A 16,373-nucleotide genomic window follows, 5' to 3' on the forward strand; every position below is an offset into this window, starting at 1 on the left:
ACACATCATTATCACCCAGAGTCCATACTTCGCATCAGGTGTGATGTAGTCTGCGGGTTTGGACAAATGAAAAATGACCTGTATCTACAGTTATGGCATCATATAGGATAGGTTCACTACCCTAAAAATATTCTGTGCTCTGTGTATTCATACCTCCCTCCTCTTTTTACTGTTCCCATAGTTTTGACTTTTCCCGAATGTTACCTGCAGGCATACCTAGGAGATATTGTGGTTCCAGACTACTGTAATAAAGTGAGTATTGCAATAAAGCGAGTTATGATCATTTTGCTGGTGGAGGGTCTTACCTTCAATTTGCAAAAAAAAAAACACACACACACAAAAAAGAAACATTTGTGAAGCACAATAAAGTAAAGCACAGAAAAATGAGGTATGTCTGTAGTTGGAATCACACAGTATGTAACCTTTTCAGATTGGTTTCTTTACCTTAGTAATATGCATTAAAGCCAGAACAATTCCTGGCTTGATACCTAGGTGTGTGTGTGTGTGTGTGTGTGTGTGTGTGTGTGTGTGTATGTGCGCGCGCGCTAAGGAGTGTATTTATCCATTTTCCTACTGAAAGACATCATGGTTGTTTCCAGGTTTGGACATTTATGAATAAAGCTGCTATAAGCATCCATTTGCCTGTTTTTGTGTGGGCGTAAGTTTTAGCTCTTTGGGTAAATACCAAAGAGTGGGATTGATGGATCATATGGTGAGTGTATGTTTTGTAAGAAAATGCCAAACTGTCTTCCAAAGTGGCTGTGTGACTTTGCATTCCAGCCATGCACTGGAGTTCCTGTTGCTGCACATTCAGTGTTGTCAGTGTTCTGGGTTTTGGCCATTCGGATGGTTGTATAATGGTATCTCATTGTTTTAATTTGCACTTCCCTGATGACATATTATGTTCCTGTGCTTATTTGTCATCTGTATATCTTCTTTGTTGAGGTGTCTGTTAAGGTCTTTAGACTTGTCTTTTTGTTTTGTTTAAAGCAATTAATTAAATATGGCCACCTATTCTTTAAATTGCTCTGTTTTATTATTGTTGAATTTTAAGAGTTCTTTTTGTGTTTTGGATAACATTTTATCAGATATGTCTCTTGCAAATATTTTCTCTCAGTCTGTGGCTTGTGTTCTCATTCTCTTCACAGTGTCTCTCAGAGAGCAGAAGTTTTTAACTTTAATGAAGTCTCTCTTATCAATTATTTCTTTCATTGATCATGCCTTTAGGGTTGTATCTAAAAAGTTGTCGAGATATCCAAGGTCATCTAGGCTTTCTTCCACATTTTCTCCTAGGAAATTTATGGTTTGTGTTTTACGTTTAGGTCCATGGTCCATTTTAAGTTAATTCTTGTGAAGGGTGTGCTGTCTGTGGTTAGATTAATTCTTTTTTTTGCATGTGGATGTCCAGTTGTTCCAGAATCATTTGTAGAAATACTCTCCATGCTACATTGTATTGCCTTTGCTCCTTTGTCAGAGATCAGTTAACTATATTTGTGTTGGTCTATTTCTGGGCTGTCTATTCTGTTCCATCAATCCATTTGCCTTTTCTTTCACCAATGCCGTAGTCTTAATTATTGTAGCTGACATAATTTTAAAACAATTAATTAAAAACTGTTGCATCAAGAAAAATATATACCACGTAGTAAGCCTATCACATAACCATAAAAATGTTCATTTCTTTATGCTCTATTCTAATGTTTATCCAAGGTCTCAGTCTGCCAAAGTGCTCAGCATAGAAACTAAACGTGAAATAGTAAACAATTTATTGTATGTCCACTATGAACAGTCATGGGGAGAAATGGGGAAAAATCACGGACATAGATCTTTTCCTTAAGGAACATGCATGATAGTAGGATGAAGCAACTTTTGATTGTGGATAAAGATGCCCCACATTCTTCCCATACTTACCCTTAAAAGTTCACCAAGAAATCTCAATTATAGGTTACTCAGCCCATTCTTAAACCTTGAGGCAGAATCAAATTCAAACTCCTCCTGAAATATATTGATGAAATATATTGATTTTGCCTACCTTAAATCCAAGAAACAGTGGACAATTAAAGAATACAAATCAGTGTAATTACAGAATAAAATAATTTTTATTCCACAGGCGACATAAAAGTAATGAGATATACTGACATAGTAATTGAACAAAAAGCAAGCATAATTGGAGAAAAATAGAATGTCAGAAATGGAAGACAGCTTCAAGTCCAGTCCCTTTATTTTTGCAATCAAACAACTTAAGGCCAGAGAAGTTAAGTAACTTGACCAGGGTGACAGAGCTGCAGGTGTGTGTACCTAGTGGGTTGAGCGGAGGTAGGGGAGAAATGCTATTCCGTGAACTCATGACAGTGTTAACCAAGAAGCCCAGGGCACTCCTCAAGCATCCCCACCCCTATTTTATAAATGTAGAAACAAATTACATCGTTGCTCAATGAGTTAGCGTTTGAAGTAAGGCTGGTGAACTTTACGTAGCATTTGGATAGGCATAGACAATTTAAGAAATTTTAATAGATGGTTGATTTTTTAAAATTTTTTTTTATTGATTTCAGAGAGGAAGGGAGTGGGAGAGAGAGAGAAACATCAATGATGAGAGAGAATCATTGATTGTCTGCTTCCTGCACACTCCACACTGGGGACTGAGCCCGCAAACCGGGCGTGTGCCCTGACCGGAATCGAATCATGACCTTCTGATTCATAGGTTGACACTCAACCACTGAACTACACTGGCTGGGCTAGGTGGTTGATTTTTAAGAAAATAATATGAATAGAAAAGGAAAGGGAGAAGTTTGGCTTGTTGAGTGAATCCCACAATATAGGAGCCACAACCGAAACTGACAAAGAGGAGAAAAGAGGAAGGAAAAGCAAATATATGCACAGAAGCAATCTACAGTTAGTATGATGGATTGTCAAGAGAAGAACATGACAAGTGACTTGTCATTTTTTTTGTTTAAAGCAATTAATTAAATATGGCCACCTGACCAGAATCACTGGTATTTGTCTATGTTCCATGTTTTCTGATTTGAGGTGTACTTTTTGCTATAAAGTTAAATGGGGGGAAATTTCATAGGTGTTTTACAGTGGTGTACTAATAAAAATTTCACTTTTAGATGAGGGAGTTTGTGTTCTTAATTTCTACCTTTGAGTATAGAAACCATGTTGGAAAGAAGAAATTTTGTATGTGTGTCTGTGTGTTTGTTTTGTGTACATTGAGGCAAAATTACAAATTCAAATGCTGAGATTAAGTGGAAGCTGGGGAATCACTGCATTATCTTTAAAGCCCATTTATAATTTCACATTCTTAGGAATTTAGAATTAAAAATAGTTGGGAAATACATCTTTAAAATCTCATTTCTCTTAAGAGAATGTCAAATGAAAAGGTCAATTTTATTTGCAAGATCTGGCATTTTGAAATACTTAGAAATGAACTCCTGCAAGCAGAGTTGATTTAGTTCCGTTGGTCTACACCTGCTCCTAACCCAGTGTGCACATTTTGCTTTAAAATAGGCTTTCTGGTGTAAAGTGCTCTGCACCGCACTGGGCGCAGGTGGCCGACAGGCTCAGGAAGCTGGAGAGAGGGGGATACCTTTAATCAGGAGTGGATGCCTTCCAGTTATAGTTGTGCAATACAGATTAAATAAGCATTAATGGGAGATTGCATCCCATGTGAAGGTAGGATTATAATGAGCTAATAAGCCTTTTATGATTTAAACATTATTGCATGATTATAGAGCTGTAAGTTGACTCTGGAACTACTTCCTTATGGATTCTTTGAAAGAGGCCTTTCAAGAAATGTTCACTCAAACACTCACTGTCATTGTCCATAACTCATTGATGTAGTTGATCACAATTCCGAAGGTAGGAAATCAATTTTGAATATGGTTGATAAATGTACATTGTACATTTTTTCTTAATAAATGTGCTAGCCTAGAGGTCAAATGATGTGGGAGTTTTGTTAGGGGATGAAGACAGGGTAGTTACTTGTGGTTACCCACAACTCTAAAGTTTAAAAAAAAGCAGGTAAAAGAAACAAAAATGGTGGTAAAAAGGTATTCTTCCTGATTTCAGAAACAACGGATTTTCTGAAATTTGTCTTATGGGTGTATCCTTCAGATTCCACATCCAAGGGTGATCTGTTTTTTAAAAAACGACAGGGATTGAGCAGAGAGAGGAAGTTTGAATGCTTAACTGTTTGCATTTTTCTTTGTTTAATGGAATGCAGAACTGTGTAATTGAAAACAGTCTAATACTCAGTTGACCTGCCTCAGTGAGCCAATGCCGATATGTCTGGATTGACTTAAACAACTTGGAGGAAGAGTATATTTGGGGGGAAATAAAATTGATTTTATACAATCTGCTGATGAACAGCCAGGCTTAATGAATGATAGCCTCAAGAAACGTCATTATAGTAGCTTGGATGAATGAGCAGGATAGGGAAGCAAATTTTTCAAGAGGAAAGTTTCTGCTTAAACATGTAATTTTATAGATTAGCATTATTCCCACCCCCCAGAGCTTTCTGCAGGGGGAAAGCAATCAACATGCTGAGTGCCAACATTCCTGGTAAAACGTTTAGTGATAATTTTTTCTTTTCCTAAATCTCTTTTGCCTTAGGTGGCTCAGCCTTCTTCTACAACTCCCCCCCCCCCCCCCGCCCTGCCTTTTCTTAAACTTTTAGTTTTGAAATAATAATAGATTTACAGGATAGAGTCACATGATGTTGTAAAGAAATGTCCAGGAAGATTCCATAATCCAGCCTTTTGCAATGTTAACACCTTGTACAAATGTAGTAGTATGATGTGGGAAATTGACATTTGTAGAATCCACACAGTATATTCTGATTTCACTAGCTATGTATATATATACACTCATTTGTATGTGTGAGTAGTTTAACTATAGCACACGTGTTGCCTTGCATAACCACTACCACAATTAATACATTTGTAATTGATCAAATTTTCTTTTTATGAATCATACATTTCCCTAGTCCCACTATAGGAATCTACTAACTAATCTAACACCACTATAGGAATCTACTAACGAATCTAACACCACTATAGGAATCTACTAACTAATCTAACACCACTATAAGAATCTACTAACTAATCTAACGCCACTATAGGAGTCTACTAACTAATCTAACGCCACTATAGGAATCTACTAACTAATCTAACACCACTATAGGAGTCTACTAACTAATCTAACACCACTATAGGAATCTACTAACTAACACCACTATAGGAGTCTACTAACTAATCTAACACCACTATAGGAATCTACTAACTAATCTAACACCACTATAGGAGTCTACTAACTAATCTAACACCACTATAGGAATCTACTAACTAATCTAACACCACTATAGGAGTCTACTACGTTACCCCATTGATACTCACCCATCTCCTCCCCTTGTTTATAACCCCAGCAACTACTAACTGTTCCCCATCTATCTTGATAATTGTCATTTCATGAATGTTATATAAATGGAATCATGCAGTCTGTACACTAGTATAGCCCTTTGAGATTGGCTTTTTCTCACTCCACGTGATTTCTTTGAGGATCATCCAGGTTATTGAATGAATCAATAGTTTGCTCCTTTTTATTGCTGAGTAATATTCCATGGTAGGGTCGTGCCACAGTTTAACTATTCACCCTCTAAAGGACATTTGGATAGTTTCCTTTCTTTTTACTATTGTGAATATAGCTGCTATGACCATTCATATACAACTTTTTGCATGGGAATAAGTCTTTATTTCTCTGGGGTAAATGCAAAGAGTGCAATTGTTCATTTGTATGCTAAGTCCATTTTTAGTTTTGTCAGGAACTGCCGAAATCTTTTTCAGAATGGCTGAACCATTTTGCACTGCCACCAGCAACATACGAGTTACTCAGTTTCCCTGCATCCTTGCCAGCATTTGGTGTTAACACAATTTTTTATTTTAGTCATTTCTAATAAGTTACTCATTGTGGTTTTAATTTGCATCTCTCTAGTGGTTAATGATATTGAATATCTTTTCATGAGATTATTTTCCATTTATATATCCTCTTTGCTAAAATATCTATGTGTGTCTTTTGTCCTTTTTAAACTGGATTTTTTCTTTAGTAAGTGTTGAGAGTTCTTTCTATATCCTATATGCTGGCCCTTTATTGGATATGTGACTTATAAATATTTTCTCCTAGTCTGAAATTTTTCTTTTCATCTTAACAGGATCTTTCACAGAGCAAAGTTTTTAATTTTCCTAAGGTGTAATTGATCAAATTTTCTTTTTATGGATCATACTTTTCCCTATTCCCATATCCTACAGATTGTTTATATATATATATATATTTCCTGTTTCCTTTATAAAATTCACTATTTTGCCTTGATATGTTTTATTGTCCTTATTCCTACTACATCCTTTATTTTAAAACTAGGGCCCAGCGCATGAAATTCGTGGATGGGTAGGGTTTCTAGGCCTGGCTGGCGATCAGGGCTGATCTGCAGGGTGATTGGCAGGGCAATTGGGGCCTCCTGCTGGCACCTGCCTGACTGGCCTGGCACCGCCCACTCGCTGGCCCTGCCCCCCCCCCCCCCCCCCCCCCCCCGTCACCAACACATGTCAGGACCTACACACTGTGGGAAGCTTCAGCTTTGAGTGTCTGCCCCCTGGTGGTCAGTGTGTGTCATAACAACCGGTCATTCCATGGTCATTCCACTGTTCAGTCAATTTGCATATTAGGCTTTTATTATATAGGATGTTTTCACTTCATTCCATATCACTAATCATGAAACAGATCATCATAGTCATTCCTGTTACAAAAATAGAGTCCTGTATTGAACATGTAGATTACAATCTTCATTAGGAGAGGAACTAGAACCTGTTCTGTTAAGGCAAACTTCATGATATCTATGTTCATGGTAAGCATGTAGTAAGCCCGAATTTTTTATTACATGCAATTCTTCGTCACTTTTCCTTAAGATGAGATTTGGTCAAGGAAAAAAGTATAGCTAAGACATGCCTCCTACTGAGACCTTTGCATGGATGACAACACAACTTCTCTTTTCTAAAGTCCTCTCTCTCAGTGCTTCCTTTGATATTCACTGCAGTGTACCTGGGAGAATTTTTGTAAAATATAGATGCTTATGCCATCAACATTTTTGGTGATAATGAAAAATTCCATGCCTTTTCAGTGTTAGAATAGATTTGTTGGCAGAAGCTTATAACTTGAAGTGCAGTGTATTCTTTGATGTTAGAATTGTATGTTATTATCTCATCCTTAGGGGGAAAAATGTAAAGGAGTTGAGATTCTTTTATATTTTGTAAGATTTGTATTTATGCCTTCTTCTTTATTCCTTTTATATTTTCCTTTGTTTCCTTGTTTGTATTGGTAAGTATTTGAAACAACAGTATTACTGGGTACAGAATATAGTCGGAGGCATAGATATACCCATCCAGGGGGGAGATAGTTGCTTTTTGCTTAATTTCCTGCTGACTTCATATATACCCTGAGATTCATAATCATGAGCATGTCATTATTATTTATGACATTGAGAGACACACAATAGTTCTCATCAATAGAGTCATTAGATGACAAAAACCCCAACTAAAGTTTCCCAGATTCATAGATTCACTCACGGTGGTTGGACTAGATGACCTTCCTGTTTCTCTCAAGTCTAAGAATCTATGGCAACTTCTGTCACTGGTCTTTTTTCTCTTTTCTTAATATGAACTAAAAGACCTAAAAAAATTAGAGGATGCAAAATAGGTGTAGTTGTCAAGGAAGAAGCAATTAGTTCACACCGGGTCTCTTCTATCATAAATTAACTCAGTACCCTTACAGTGCAACTTGGTCTTTTTGAGATTTGTCCATTTTCCAAACTACAAAGGGAGACCCATTCTATGATATATCAAGGTTGATGGTTTCGTTTCCTTATGCAGGGAGACTTATTTTGATAATATCCCATCTTACCTTTGAGCACAGTAGATTTTTGTTGAGCAGAACTATGAGAATTTGAGGAAGTGCGTTTTGATGGCTCCTGGACAAATCTTTAAAAATGTGTTATTTATTTAAGTATCAGTGGTAAGGCTCCCAGTTTTTTTTAAAAAACCTGTTTGTGGACATAGAGCTCTCTCTGTACTGTTAAAAAGCAGGTTATGGCCCTGGTTAGGTCACTCAGTTGGTCAGAACATTGACCCAGTATGCCATGATTGTGGGTTCGATCCCCAGTCAGGGCACATACAAGAAATAACCAATGAATGCATAAATAAGTAGAACAACCAAACAATCTTAATCTCTCTCTCTCTCTTACTCTCTCTCTCTCTCTCAGCAATAAAATAATTTTAAAAAGCAGGCTATGCACATTGAGAGGAGACTAGCTCATGGCATCTTGTTTCTTAAGGCTTACACTCTTGTCTTTGAAAGTTGTGTGTAGGTAAGCTGCATGGAGCAGGCATCTGAAGGTAAACATCAACGATGTGCTAAGTCAATGGTGGTAATTCCACATCCCATATTTCATAATAACCTCCTTTCAGAGAGCACACACTCTGATGGGCTTGGGTGGTGGTAGAAAACGACTCCAGGGAGGGCTCCTGTGCTGTAGCTCAGCGGCTCGATAAGAAGAGAACCCTGTTCCTCACCAAACCTGTGGTTTCCTGTGATGTTTAGTCGTCCGAGGAGAGCAATGCTTCCTCCCAGTGTTTCCTACTGGAGGCTGTGATTGTGATGGTGATACTTACGATTTACTGGTAGATATTTATACACATTGGCTTCTCATCATATGTTCTGGGTCTTTCATGTGGAGCTTCTAAGCCCAAAAACATGAAAACCAAAGCAAAACAAAGAATCTTGTTATCCAGGCAAGTCTTTCTCCCTCTCTCTCTCTCCCTTTCTTTTAGAAAAATACTTTATGATAAAAACACAAACACAATATGAATAGTAACTGAAAAAGCATTGCTTCCTTTTAGAAAACCACTGGGATTTGCATAAACCACTCGACTGTCTGGCGAACGCTGAGCTGCTCTGTCAGTCCCGGGGGACTTTTCACATTAGGTTCTTTGTATTTTCACAGACAGGGCAAGTTCTACATTTGAAGGTGGGTATTTGTTAAGTGCTTCCTATAATGACATTTTGTGAAACTGATTTTCCAAAAGTCTTTATAAAAAAGTCAATGAAAGCATAACCTCTTCTTTACTGTGATAATCATGTGAAGGAAATTAAAGGTCTTGAAGGATTTTGAATTTGTGCTGGGCACAGTCTGTTAATTATTTGCCTTTAGTGAAGCTGACATGTGTTAAGGCGAACTACTCAAACTATTCCAGTTTGAGAATTGGGAAGTTTAAAGGAATTTCTGTCATCACTTAAAGTCTTAAAGGAGACATCTACAGCAATCTCCAATACGGATGATGGTTGCTGTGTGGTGTTTGCTTGCTGAAGTAGTTACCCGAGATGGTTCGAGCAACATTGATATAATTCAGTGTTAGAGTTTTGTTGGGGTTCAATTCTGGAAAATTGGATTGACACTGACATTCTTGGAATTAAGTACATGTCCTATTGGTAGTCGCATAATAGCTACCTGGGAATTTCTTATTATTTTTTTTTATCTAGGAACTCCAAACATAATTGATTAAACTTTGGATTGCTGAAGGTTGGCAGTGTTAGAAGTAAACTTTCATAAACCTTAATTGATGCTTTTTCCTATATCTAATTCATACAGTAGTTTGAACCCTAGCCAGTTGGGCTCAGTGGATAGAGCATCGGCCTGCGGACTGAAGGGTTCCAGGTTCGATTCCAATCAAAGGGCACGTATGTGGGTTGCAGGTTCAATCCCCAGCCTGGTCCTCTGGCCCAGGTCAGAGTTCCTGTGGGAGGCAACCAATCAATGTGTCTATCTCACATCAATGTTTCTCTCTCTCTGTCTCTCCCCTCCCCTGCATTCTCTCTAAAAATCAATGGAAAAATATCCTTGGGTGAGGATTAACAACAACAACAAAAATAGTTTGAAACAGTTTCTTTCATTTTGAGTTGGTACAGAGCTCCACGTTTTATTTTCACCCCGTCTTTTATAGCACCCTGTTTTATCTGGGGTTGTAGTGAGTGAGAACTCATCTTGATTTATCTGAAGGTAATAGCAGCGCCTCCAAAGTCAGAGGAATGACAGTCAAAAGAGGTCTTTGTGTAGGCAGAGGACCAAGTGCTAAGCCCGATCCACTGTCATCACCATGATCATCGTGGCTAACACTTCTTGAGGTGCCGTGTCTATTCATTTAATCCTCACTCCAATCCTGGGAGGTACATGTAGCTTCACAATTTCTTATTTAAAACCTTGGGGTCAGGTGTATTTCAGATTTCAGAATAGTTTGGAGTTCACAAAGGTAATCAGGGCAAATGCCACATATTACACAAAATCTCCAGTGGGGTCTGGAAAAGCATCGCAAAAGCAAGCCAGATAGTATTTCTACAGGGAACTATGTGAATAGTTACTCTGAGTGAAATAAAAATTAAAGCTGTAAGTACTTTCATGTTAATGCAGATCATATCCTTCCCTCAAATGAGGTTAGATATCATCTTGTGAAAAGATTTTTTTTTCTGAGCTAACCAAATAAATATGATTAATAACAGAGAACTGATTTTTTTCTTGTTTTAGCAAAATATAAGAATCTTGGTGCTTTCTCTGTTTGTTAGACAGTATTGGAGAACCCCTCCTCTTTACTATCCTCCCTGAATCACACCAGCTACTTAGGCAGTAACTGCTCCTGTGCTTTTCATAGATAGTCAGTTTTCTCAAAGCGAGGTGAGACTAACTTTCCATCCAGAATGAATGGAATTTAACAAGGTGAAACATCATCACTAAAGACAAAGTTTAAACTGTGTGTGGATTGAGGCAGTCACTGTGTCTTAGCCATCGGGCATTTAGTTATGGCAAGTGAACTGACACTGGAGGGGCCACCAGCGACGTGAACGCAGTCTTCAGCTATGTAGCAGGAGTGCAGTATTTAGGGTGGGAGTTAGTCCCATCTCAGTGTGTCCAGACCGTGTCCGGATTTCATTTCCGGATGGAAAGGAGGCGGTGTGTAACCTTTTCCAGGTAGCTTAGTCAGGAGGATGAAAGGACTTGAACCCATGTCCGGTGAGGCACAGGTGAAGTAAGTGGGCAAGTTTACATGATTGTTTTACCAGTTTCTAGCCACATCAGACTGTAGTGCCTGCTCAAATGAGAACAGATATTCCTTGACTCATGATGGGTTTGCATCGAGATAAAGCCAGCATAAGCTTTTGAAAATATTGTATGTTGAAAATGCATTTAATACTGCACTAGACAGTATCAGTTGTTTAGCCTCATAATCGTGTGAATGACTGGGAGGTGCAGCCTCTTGTCACTGCCTAGCATCAGGAGAGAGTATTGTACTGCATATCATAAGCCCAGGAAAAGACCAAAATTCAAATCTGAAGTATGGTGAGAGCATATTGCTTTCACACCATCGCTAAAGTAAAAAAAAAAGAATCTTAAGTTGAACCATCTTAAGTCAGGGACTGTCTATAATTTTAGCCTCATATTGATTGACTGCCAGCTCTATGCCCTTTCCTGAGCTGTTAAACATTTGGGATACAAAGATGAAAAGGCGTGAATTAAGGAGATAGAAATGTGGAAATTGAAGCAAAAATAAAATTGTGATAGCACTTCAGAAGCTAGGATATGAATGAACTCTGACCTCTTGAACTAGACCTTATTACTGTTGTAGTAACTATCTTGACCTGTCCTTTTGAGTCCTGCAATTCTTTCACCTGCTCATTACAGTATTTTCTGAAAGGCTGGTACTGCATGACTCTGTCCAGCTCATGCTTTTCTTCGTTTCATAGATAAAGTGGCCCCGTGAATAGGAATGCCTGCCCAAATACCAGAACTGGAGACCATGGATGAAGATCAAATAATTAAAGAAGTCTTGGATAAGTTTGTTAATTGTCATGAGCAAACATATGAAGAATTTCTGAGCACCTTTACTCATCTTTCGAAAGGTAAAATGGAAAAGTAAACTTTCTATAGTAGTAGAGATAAAGAATTTTAGTGTAATTTTATGTCTTTGCTCCTTTTCCAAAAGACTGTTTGATGAGCATTCATTCATTCATCCATTCCATTCCTTTGATCAGACAATTCTTATCAGGGCATTCATGGCTGATTCATGTAAATACCAACATTTTTAATGCAACCAGGAGTTGTATGATTGAGTAAGAACTGTTGAATTTGAGAGTTAAAAAGGACCTGAGAAATCAATCAGTATAATCTCTTCATTTTATTTATGGAGAAACCCAGGTGCAAACAGTGGAGGGCTTTTAAAGCATGTTTAAAACTTTAAAGAAATATAGCACAGGATAGGCTGTGGAGTTATACTGCAAACATTTGTATCCTGGCATCGCCACTTTCTGGCTATGTGATCTTGGGGAACGGGGTTATCGAGGAAAAGGGGAATAATAATAGACCCCCAAAGGTTGGTGCCAGTGAATTGAGAGAATCTGTGTAGAACTCTCAGCATGTTGGCTAACATGTAAGTACTTACTGAAGGCTAGGTATTGTTGTTGTGTGATGATGATGATGATGATGATGATGGTGCTCTGATTTTTGTACAACGGAAACGAACTTTTAGACCAGAAGTGATTAACTGAAGCCTCAAGGCCAAGCCTGTGTCGTGTGTGTGTCATTATGTTTTTTGTTTGCCACCCACAGTATTGTTTTTGTTTTTTAAATTGAGCCAACATTTAAGAGTTGCGAAATTGTACATAAAAATCTTGATGTGTTTTTTCTGATAAGTGAGATCTGGTACCTGTAATTTCCCTGTCGGCAATATCAGCTAGAGCTCAGGAGCCCTTGCCCCATGAGCTCCCTAGTTTGTAGTGCTCTCTGGCACTCACACAATCTAAAAATGTGTGTATACATCGCCTGTTTCATTCACTTAAGTGGCTCCTGTAGGCATTTGAGTTTGTAATTTATATTGTAAATTCTGCTTCGGATCTTCATTGGCTTGTTCTCAACCTTGGTCCTTTCTGGGTCATTAATCCACACTTGTGAGGCCATTGGTTCTCCATTTAGCTGCACCTTGGACTCACTGGAGGAACTTTTAGAGCAGCGGTTCTCAACCTGTGGGTCGCGACCCCTTTGGCGGTCAAACGACCCTTTCACAGGGTTTGCCTAAGACCATCCTGCATATCAGATATTTACATTACGATTCATAACAGTAGCAACATTACAGTTATGAAGTAGCAACGAAAATAATTTTATGGTTGGGTCACAACATGAGGAACTGTATTTAAAGGGCCAGAAGGTTGAGAACCACTTTTTTTAGAGCATATTGATACCAGGGCTCACTCTAAGTTTTAGCTGGGGTCTAGAAATCAATAATTTGTAAAAGTTCCTCTGGTGATTCTAACATGTACCTGAGAATGAGAATAAGGAGTTTCATAATCTTAAAGATCATGACACTCAAAATACTTGTCATGCTTTTAAGTCATGATTCATGTGTCCTTGACAAATGTAAAAGTAGGGTTGTTATCAGGAAGCAAAGAAAAAGTGATTCTAACTTGTTTCTTTTGTTGTACAAAGTAGCTGGAATATCAATATCTGTTTTGTTTACCCTTAAAAGTTGTGGACTGTGGTTTTGTTTATCCTTAAGGGAAATGGAGACTTTAGGAAATCTCTAGTTACCTTTAGGACTCTGAATGATCTATATTGACATGATATGTGGATCAGATTAATCATGATAATGGCCGAATCACCTTCATCTATGAACTTGGGTTTAGGAAGATGCTTGCTTTCTTTGAGGAGAATGATTTAGTTCCATAATTACTGGACCCAAACGTGCCAGTATGCAATGTCTAGTGGTGTGTGTGTGTGTGTGTGTGTGTGTGTGTGTGTGTATGTGTGTGAAAACGGGTAGAACCAGCCGAATTTATGCAATTTGGTATGCCAATGGCATTTTGATAATTAAAATTATTTTGCAAATTATTTGTAAAGCTGACTTTATTTTTGTACTATGGCAGAGTAAGAACGTGCAAGGACTTGGGTGTTTTAAGGAGGTTATAATATTTTGGTTTTGGGGGTAAGGAGGGCTCTTCTCTTTTCAGAGTTCTGTATGATAACTGCATGCTGAGACAGAAACTGTTACACATGTGGTCACTTCATTTTGAGTTTAGTTTGGGCCCCAAATTGAGCTGAAATAAATGATGATGCAAATCACATAAACTGCATCGCCAAGCACACTAGTTTTTTTTTCCTTTCAAAATATCCCTAGGCGCCATTCACATTATAAACTAATGACCTGAAAAAATTCCTCTTAAAGCACAAAGAGTTGTGAGTGCAGAAATGTGTCTTAAATCAGTAAGCATCCTTTTTCCTCCTGAAACATTTAAGTACTTTCTGAAGAACCAAACGGGACTTAGGGACAGGCCTAAGAGTTGAGTGATAGGAGAACTGATCAAAGTAAATATGGTTCATTTAGTTGTGTGTTTTTTTTTTAAGTATGTTTTTTTATTGATTTCAGAGAGAGGAAAGGAGAGGGAGAGAGAGATAGAAACTTCAATGATGAGAGAAAATCAATTGGCTGCCTCTTGCACGCCCCCTACTGGTGACCAAGCCTGCAACTTGGGCATGTGCCCTGATAGGGAATCAAACTTTGATCTGGTTCATAGGTTGATGCTTAACCACTGAACCATACCGGCCAGGCTTTCATTCAGTTTTAAGGAAAACATGAAAGTTGTTTCTTCACAGTTTTCCCCTTCTTTTCGGCCCTTAATTTCTCTTAGTCTGTTTGGTCATTTTGCTGCTATGTAGTGGAATCTTTTCTCTGTTAAAGAGTATGTGTGGTTAAAACCATGCATACTTATGCACATTTCTTCAATAAGTTTTGTTTCTCAGGTCTATTCTCATTTCCACTGATTGACTGTTCTATTTAATTTTATAATAGTTATATGCCAGAGTGCTGATGGGATTCATTTTCTTTCTAAGAGTGTTAAAAGGGTCAGTAATCCTATTAAAAATATTTCCCTGGAAAAAATTAAACTATAGCTTTATTGAAAGATATTCACATTACCACTACAGTCTCTTGGAAAACAGTTGGAAACTGTTCATATTATAGCATAATTCTCCCTACAGTACATTTATTTCAATCATATTTTACAGGTTTTTAATTTTTTTAGAACAGCTCTGGTTTTTAATTTTTATTTATTTATTTACTTTCAAAAAAAATTTTTATTGATTTCAGAGAGGAAGGAAGAAGGAGAGTGAGACAGAAACATCAACGATGAAAGAGAATCATTGATCGGTTGCCTCCTGCATGCCCTGCACTGGGGATTAAGTCTGAAACCCAAGCATGTGCCCTCACTGGGAATCGACCATGATCTCCTACTTCATAGTTGATGCTCAACCACAGAGCCACATTGGCTGGGCTGCTCTGTTTTTTAAAACCGAGGCACATATTTGATAATAGATATAATGTTTTATCAAAATCTTTAAGGAGACATTTATTTTAAAGAGACAGTTATAATTGAATTCTCAATAGTGTCTTCAGTTCAAGAGAGTAAGACCAAGTTTTAAGATTTACATGAGAAAATAAGAATGTGGATTTTTGGCTTTATTCATTATTGATGAAGACATTATTATATTGTTGACATTATTGTGGCTAAAGATAAGATGTTAGGTTGCAGTCTTAGGTGTCTCAGTTTCTTTGTGAATATGATTAATTTATAAGCCTTTCTAGAATATCCATCTAAAGGGAAAAATGCTCTTCTTCCTTGTCTGTCATATTGCTGTCATTTTTTTAGGTTATAAAAACTTGGACATGAAAACTTATATTTGATTTTTTGTTAATGCATTCATTCATTCTCTGAGTCCTTATAGTCTAGGTATTATTTTAGGTGCTGAGGAGCAAAGAATAATTGTCCTCAAGCTCTAGATGGTCCAGTGTGAGAGAAAAATAAGAAAACAAGAAATTACACTAATGTGTGAAAAGTACCATAATGGACAGAAGCAGAGTTCTGTGAAAGCTCATAGGAGGGATACACACACACACACACACACACACACACCTATTTTGTGCTTCAGGCTAAATGATTAATTTCCATTAAACTTTTTCTTTTTGCCAGCTATTCATCTTAAAACAGTTTGGAAATTGCAGTGAATCACTATGATTTTATCATTAACTCTTAAATAAATCCTTGTTTTTCATTCTCCCATTTCATTCTTAAAATCCTTAGGATCCAGTTTCCCAAGTGATTCTACCAATTTCTATATTACCATTTAAAACAGCTTTCTGTTCACTGCTATATTTATCCACTTTATGTCTGGATCAAATATTTTGTTTCTGATTTTAATGTTTGATTTTTGTTTCCAGGTTTCTTTATGCTATTCTCAT

General features: G+C 37.5%; 1 protein-coding gene across 10 annotated transcripts in view; it reads left to right on the forward strand.

Annotated features, from left to right (window-relative positions):
* Positions 1–16,373, forward strand: part of IFTAP (intraflagellar transport associated protein) — a 60,633-nt gene that overhangs the window by 5,172 nt on the left and 39,088 nt on the right. For 6 of the 10 annotated variants that reach the window (XM_081099346.1, XM_081099345.1, XM_081099339.1 and 3 more), the window contains one exon: positions 11,833–11,988. In XM_081099346.1, coding sequence (XP_080955472.1) covers positions 11,856–11,988 — 133 coding nt within the window. In that variant the 5' untranslated portion in view covers positions 11,833–11,855. Of the gene's footprint in view, positions 1–8,939; positions 9,068–11,832; positions 11,989–16,373 lie in introns of those variants that run through there. The other 4 variants (XM_081099343.1, XM_081099341.1, XM_081099344.1 and 1 more) reach the window with 2 other exon arrangements.

Source organism: Myotis nattereri (genome assembly GCF_964212035.1).
Source record: "Myotis nattereri genome assembly, chromosome: 9".
Taxonomy (NCBI): Eukaryota; Metazoa; Chordata; class Mammalia; order Chiroptera; family Vespertilionidae; genus Myotis; species Myotis nattereri.